Genomic DNA, 7792 nt, shown 5'->3' with positions numbered 1-7792 from the left:
CTTCCTCATACGGCCAGAAAGTTAAACAAATATGAACATGGAAGGCAGCTGTAAAGTGGACACTGTCTGACACGGACTCCACTGTATTTTTAAAAATATTTTAGATTTCAGCCAGGCGGTGGTGGAACACACCTTTCAACCCAGCACTCGGGACGCAGAAGCAGGCGGATCTCTGAGTTTGAGGCCAGCCTGGTCTACAGAGCAAGTTACAGAACAGCCAGAACTATACACACAGAAATCGTCTTGGAAACAAACAAATGCCCTACAGTTGGATCTTATGGAGACATTCTCGTATTTCCTTTCAGATGGCAAGAACTAGCCAGGACACCGTCTCCCTGATCTGCCTCTAAATGCAGAGTTTAATTATGGCTGTCGGCACATGCATGGGTGGTACTGTTCACTGGAGCATGGTAACTTACTAGTGGTTCTAGAACTGAAGGCAAAGCCTCCTTGTACCCAGCAACCTCCCCATACCCAACCAACCGCTAATTGCCAGAAGCCCAAGGAGGAGGGGTGGGACTTCATGACCCCTTCCCTCATGTTTCTTCGACTTCAAGTGTTATTGATCAAAGCAATGGGGATAACTGCACTTCATATTGCCTTCTAAAGTATCTTGTTTGCTATCAAGTAACTCCTGAGGTCCTCACTGAGCAGTAAAACCAAGTAATGTCTTTTCTAAAGATTTGAGTGTTTGCCTTCATGTATGTACAGGGCCCCCAACGTATATGACTGGTGGCCCCAGAGGCTAGGAAGTCAGATCCCTGAAACACTTGTGAGCCACCCTCTAGTGTGGGAACTAGAATGAGCATCCTCTGCACATCCTCCCACACCTTCGTTGGTCAAAACCTCCCTTAGATTTGTTCACATATAACTCTTAAAACTCTATTTGTGACATTTCAACCCTCGGTTGTGGGGAGGTATGCTGGGAATCAAACCTAGTGTTTTTTGTTTGGTTTGGTTTTTTGAAACAGGGTTTCTCTATAGCTTTGGAGCCTGTCTTAGAACTAGCTCTTGTAGACCAGGCTGGCCTCGAACTCACAGAGATACACCTGCCTCTGCCTCCTGGGTGATGAGATTAAAGGTCTGTGCCACCACTGCCCAGCAAACCTAGGGTTTTCTGTATGCTTTATGTTAACATAACCACCAGTAATAAAATTAGTCAGTGCTATGGACCTGGATTGTTTGAATTCAAGGTCAGCCTCACCTTTAGAGTCCTTATCTCAAACAAAACAAAAATTCTAAGCCAGGATGACTCAGCAAGCAAAACAGTTTCGGGTAAGACAAACTGATCCATATGTGAAAGAAGTGTCTGTCCACAGGTGGCCTGACCCCACACAAACCCCATGGCATGAACACATCACAGGCAAGACAATTTTATTTTTAGGGGAGATGTGGCAGGCGTTGAGACAGGGTTTCTCTGTGCAGACTAGACTAGCCTCAGACTAAAAGATCTGCCTGCCTCTGCCTCCTATGCTGAGATAAAAGGCAAATGCCACCACACCCAGCTTTTAAATAGTTTTGATCAGCCGGGCGGTGGTGGCACATGCCTTTAATCTCGGGACTGGAGACCAGAGATCCATCTGCTCTGCCTCCAGAGTGATGGGATTAAATGTGTTCCACCACAGTACGAGAGCTTCGAGGTCGCACGTTCTCTAAACCAGTCTCAAACTCAACACGTGGAGATGATTTTGAATTTCTGGCTTTCCTCCCACACACTGGGACTACAAGCATTACAGGATTGTAAATTCTATGCTGGGAGTTAATTGTAATCCCAGCGTACAGGAGGCAAAACAGAAGTCTTAAATCCAAGGCCAGATACTTATTTGCAAAGCAAGGCATGGCGGCTCATGCAGCAAAGGTACACTACTCATCGTGACTGGAAATCTCTGCCAACTTTGCATAATATTCCATCTAATATTCCTGGGAGGTTTATATTATGCTCTACAATCACATCCTGTTCTTACTAAAAATCCCCACTCAATAACCCAAACCTCTTTCACAGCTGCTTGAAAGGACAGTACCTCCTGAATTAGAGGAAAGAGAATCTGCTCTAGCCAACCCCTGGATAACTCTAAGTGGACCTGCCCCACCATCAGGCTGGTCCCAGGATAATGGGCAGCTACACACTGTTCACCTCAGGTTCTAGGTTTAAAGCAACACCAAGACCTCAATGGCATCCATGAGGCATGTTCCAATAAGCAATTTCTATTTTAAGAATCAATTTTGTGGCCAGGCGGTGGTGGCGCATGCCACAGATCCCTGTGAATTCAAGGCCAACCTGGTCTACAAGAGCTACTTCTAGGACAGGCTCCAAAACTAGAGAAACCCTGTCTTGAAAAACCAAAAAAGAGAGGGGAAAAAAAAAAGCATCAATTTTGTGTATTTATCTGTATATTGTTTGTACACATCATGCATGGTGTCAAGCCCAGTAAAATAGATCTCCTGGATTGGATGGCTGGACTTCCATGTGAGCACTAGGATCAAACCCAGGTCCTCAGGAAGAGCAGCTGGTGTTCCAAATAGTAAACCCTTCACTCCCTTTTTGGCTTGAGACCTTTTATGTAACCCAGGTTAGCCCCAAATTCACCACCCCCTTTTTCTCAGCTACCAGAGTGCACCACCAAACTGCACTAAACTGATGGACTCTACTGCAGAGCCCTGAGCTGACCAAGTGGTGCTTGAAGCCAGAGAACACTATCTAACCGCAGCTCCTATAGAAGAGGGCAGACAGCAGGAAGGAGCAAGACAAACAGGCCTGTGGAGACTACCGCTTTGCTCACACACTCACCAAGGTCAGTGAACCACAGTGAAGGCAGACACCAAGCACCTACATTCCCTTCCTCTACCAGTGTCTGCCAGCTTTTAGCAGGCCTCAAGTTAGCAGGAGCTACTCCACATAAGTGGCGCCAAGGGCCCAACACGGCACACGGGCAGCCTCCCATGCGTTTATCTAACCCGCTTATAAAGTTAGCAATGGATGGATTCCATGAGGAGCCTCCTTGGCACTCAAGGCCTTAATTTTGGTGGACAATGCCGTTTCCACTCAACCTGATGTGGAGTCACACGAGAGGAAAACCAGGAGACGCCTATGTTACAGCGAGAAACTGCTCACTCTATGTGAGGACGCATACTTCAAACCTTCAGCTTGCTCAGGAAGCTGCCGCTGTTGTACATCCATGGCCCTGAGACTTTGAAAAAGAGACAACCAAACACTACGAATGACACTTTATTCAGTCATTTTCTTTACAACTGAAACTCTGGGAATTCAAAATTAACATCCTTGCCCGTGAGCTTCTTATACACACCAGAAAAAGTTTCCACCTGAAAAAGAAGACAGAATTCATTACCTATTCATCACTTTTAAATGTGCAGCAGCACCGAAATCTAGTGCACCCTTTGTGGTCTTCCTCTTCAGCAACTAAGTACGACGTGACCCCTGCAACTCTTGGCCTCGGCACAGGCCTAACTCCAACACTGAGGCAACGCCACTCAAACCAAGCTACCCACAGGGCAGCAGGTATCAGCACAGCCCCCCTCTTCATTCTAATATGCCATCACCCACCCAAGTCATCATACTTGCTCCCCCATCCAGCACTCCAGTTTTTAAAGCATCCCCACTACAAAACCCAACACAGAATCAGACAGAACAGGGATGGGGAAGATCTGACCATGGGCTGAGCGTTTCCTTACCTTGTGCTCCACGTTGTTCTGCTGTGCTTTGTCTAAATGAACCTTTATGAGCCGGCTGCCGTCCAGTTTCACACGGATCCTCTTGCCCACAATCTCACTTGGGAAGACCAGGTCCTCAAGGATGGCGTCGTGCACTGCGGTGAGCGTACGGCTGAAAGATTGACAATGATGAGCAACACCACAGAAGGAATTCCACCGCTCTTGGAATACAAGGAAAACAGTTGAGGCCAGATTCCTAAAACCAAGTTAACACTGGAGCCGAGTGTGATGGCTCATGCCTGTGACACAAACACTTGAGAAACTGAGGCAGTATTCCCCAAGAGTTCAGTCAGAGACAACCATTTGGCTCAGTCAGCACCCCAGAGACTAAAACTTTTGTCTGAATGACAAGCAAGTCAGGATTTATGTCCAAAGCTGTACGCTCTAAGTGACACTCTGGCAACGTACACTCTCAAGAGTGTCCCAACCCCAAGGCCTGGCAAACTGCACGATGGTTCCCTGACTTCCAAGCACAGGTGCAAACAGCCTAGCCACAAATTTAACACACCAGAACAACCAAGCAAGCACCCCAGCTTACCAAGAGAGCCCTGTCAAGTGTCACTCACATGGTGATCACAGGACATCTGAGAGCTGCACTCATCAATGCTCATCACGACACACCATCAGCCCAGAAAAAGCACTAAATTCAGAATCCCAACCATACTTTCTCCTGAGTGTACACTATTATAAAGTCACCCCACCCTAGTCAAGAGCCATCTGTAATTCCAAACTCTGGGATGGGTGCTACGGCTGTCGGGCTACAGAGCACACAGCAAGACTTCACCCTGTCTGTGCTCACACAGCAGTACATCCAGCAAACAGATGGCTGCTGACTGCTACTCTTTAAAGCACATTATCACACTGGGCCAGGTCTGGAGACAGAATATAGGACTACCACTCCCTACCAAGGACCGCAGAGTCAGGACCAGAAGCTAAGGTCACTGGGGACACTGCAGTCATGACAGACAATCTTAGCTCTGCTGTGCATGAGCTACTCAATCTATAATTATGATAAGGCTCCAAGGACCATAGTTGCAAACCTCACTAAGAATTATGGCAAAAATCCTACCATTCCAGCTGTGCATGAAAAACTGGCCTCATCCGTGACCATTACCCCTCTTCCTTCCTACGGACAGCATTTATCCACACATTAAATCCCCACAAATTTTCCAGTGGCTTTCAGAACAAAGTTGAATTAAGACAAATTCCTAGCATTATTAACCACACATATTGCAATACAAACACCCTGACGGTGCATGATGGTGTGTGCCTGCAATCCCAGCACTATGGAAGACAGCCTTGGCTAACAGAAAGGTAATGGCAAACCTGGACTTCACAATACAAACTCTGTCTCAAGTAGATTGTAGCAGTTATTCACCCTCAATCTGGTCCCTGAGGCTCTGCAGGGACCGACAATGCAAATGATAGTTACTACAACAACACCACCAGGAGGCCTAAGCCTAAAAGAGCAATGTGCAGAAGTCACCATTGGCATCTGCGAACAGCTAATAGCATAGCTAGTCAACTAGCCATGTTATTTCTAACACAGCACCTCAGTTACAGGCAACAGAATTCAAGCCTCACCTGGGTGGTACCACTGACCTCTAACACTATGACATCAGACCACATGTAACCGGAGAATGCCACCCAAGGAGGACTGCACATCAAGGAAGTGCCCCGCACACGTCAGCAGCCAGTGAGGAGTGAAGCTAAAACCACTCACCTTCTGGGGCGCTTCTGCTTATTTTTCGTACGGCTTTTCCGAGTTGGCTTGGGCAGAATCCTCCTCTTTTATGATGAAAACAAAGACAGTGCGTGAGTTGATGTCAGGATGCTAAGGAATGTCCAACTGCTGTACACGCAGCAATACCCATTTTCACAACAGCCCACGACACCGCATACTACCATGCTTCAACTGTCCTTTAACCAGCTCTATACTGCACCCCCACACCACACCAAAGCCAGCCCTAAACTTAAAGCACTGTCACCAGACCCTCGACTGCAGCCTCTCCAGAGGGAACACACTTCAATATTCTAACCCCAATGCCAAGCTTTCCACCAACAGGGTTGTGACAGTCAGGCCCGACCCCCAAAAGTCTGGAATACAATGAGCAGATACCTGAGCAATGAAGACTACGTGTTTCCCGCTAAACTTTTTCTCCAATTCACGAACCAGCCGGACTTGGATTTTTTGGAAGGATTTCAGCTGAGGAACTGGCACAAAAATTATGATGGCTTTCCGGCCACCACCAACTTCAATTTCCTAAGAAGAAAAAAGTCATGGCATTTTAAATTAAGTCCTTCACCTCCATTTTCCCCCACTCAGCACTGCTCAATGTAATATAGTGAGGCAGATCGTGTAGACCTGGCTGGCTTTTAACAGGGATAGAAATATCCACTACCTCACAAGAGAACTAATGTCCCATTCCATGCACCCAGTAACAGCTCCCAAACAACACTCTCCTACGTTTTAGATATAGCCTAGGGGTCCCCGAAGTTCATGAGTTAAAGCCAAACCCTCACTTTGAGGTACTGAGAGTAGTGTTAGGGTTTAGAGGTGGAACCTCCAGGATAAAATGAAGAACTCACAAAAATGTAATCCCAGCATTAATGCGGTTTACTTTACTAATGACACCAAACGGCAAGCAGGGATACATGCCCACTGTCCCAGTCATGGAGAAGTAGAGAAGGACTAAGTTCATCAGGCCCAGCCTAAGTTACAAGAGACTGTCTCAGTCAGGGGCGTACCATCCAGGACTGGCTACGGGCAACCTCAGGATCCTCTGACATAATGAAATCATCCACAAGGGTAAACTTTAAAATTTTACCATGGCCTGGGTATCCCCTGTGTTAAGCCTCTTCTCGATATTCTAAACCAAGCAAAGACAGTAGTATGAACTTGGCAATAAAAACTTCACATGAAACTCATCCCGGGGCTAGGGGAGACTCAGCAGGGCGAGGATGGCACTTTGTGAGCTTCCAAAGGACCCAGGTTCAGTTCCCAGCACTCACAATCATCCTGTTCCGGGGACACACGTGGTGCATAAGCAAACATACAACCAACCACTCACGCTTAAAAAATAGGCCTTAAACAGAACCCTCCTATACCAAAAACTTAAGAGAAACCCCACCTGTCCCAACTACACTGTGTGGAGTCACTCTGGGTCGAGACACTTGCAGGAAGTCCATGTCTCGAGTCAGTAACCAGGCATGAAATCGTAGCATCCCATGTGGCAGGATGTACGGCGTGCGCGCCCCGGGGTTCCCACTCACCTTGGCCGCGGTGATGTTGAGCTCCCGCAGCTGCGCCTTGAGATCCGAGTTCATTTCTAGCTCGAGCAGCGCCTGCGGGCGGACACAGAGACCGTGGGTGCCGGGCCGGGGATGGGGGGGGGGGGGGGCACCCGGAGGTTGGGAGACACACTCACTCACCTGAGAGATGCCGGACTCGAACTCGTCCGGCTTCTCGCCATTGGGCTTGACGATCTTGGCGCTCGAGCTGAACATGGCTCGCCTGGGGGGAGGGAGCAAGGCGCCGTCGGTCACCCGGCTCGCGGGGCACCCGGTCCGGGCCATCGACGGGCGCACACCGCGTCATCCGCCGCATCCCCGCCCGGGACGCACGGACCGCCGTCCGGCAGGTCCCCCGAGGGTCCCCCTCCCCGACCTCCGCGGAAAAATCGCGGCGCCATTGCCGGCCGCGAACCTACCTTACGGAGTGCCGGCTTGGAAAGAGGCCCAGCTCTCGCGAGAACTGCTCATATCCGGGTGGAGGCCGAAAAGAGGCGGGACGGCGGAAATGAATGGGCGGGAACCGGAAACTCCCCTGAGAAGGCGTGGACCGCCTAGCCTATGCCCGGAAGTGTTTCCGGAGGACCGGTGTTTTGGGATCACTCGTTCCCTGGAGGAGTCGGCTTTTGGTTCCGTTTGTGAAAGGTCTCGGCTTCCATAGTTGTAGTCTTTCGTGTGTTCCTGGATGGACTGACCTCGGAGAGAGAGCTAGCCTGAAAGAGCTCAGCGTCGTTCGCCACGAAGATGGGACGTTTAGAATGTCTAATTAGTC

The 7792-nt window shown here is 48.9% G+C and overlaps 1 protein-coding gene across 1 annotated transcript; it reads right to left on the bottom strand.

Annotated features, from left to right (window-relative positions):
- Positions 1-3213: 3213 nt before the first annotated feature.
- Rps7 (ribosomal protein S7) lies at positions 3214-7564 on the bottom strand. The gene is made up of 7 exons (XM_048439822.3): positions 7440-7564; positions 7162-7243; positions 7003-7074; positions 5849-5992; positions 5453-5517; positions 3691-3841; positions 3214-3321 (listed from the first exon to the last, which is right to left on the bottom strand). The coding sequence occupies exons 2-7, from the start codon at positions 7234-7236 to the stop codon at positions 3244-3246; spliced, it is 585 nt and encodes a 194-aa protein (XP_048295779.1). The 5' UTR covers positions 7237-7243; positions 7440-7564; the 3' UTR covers positions 3214-3243.
- Between the last annotated feature and the right edge of the window lie 228 nt (positions 7565-7792).

The sequence above is a fragment of the Myodes glareolus genome, chromosome 6 (genome assembly GCF_982192425.1).
Source record: "Myodes glareolus chromosome 6, mMyoGla1.1, whole genome shotgun sequence".
Classification (NCBI taxonomy): Eukaryota; Metazoa; Chordata; class Mammalia; order Rodentia; family Cricetidae; genus Myodes; species Myodes glareolus.
Note: the sequence above shows the minus strand (reverse complement) of the source record. Positions and strands in the feature narration are given on the sequence as shown.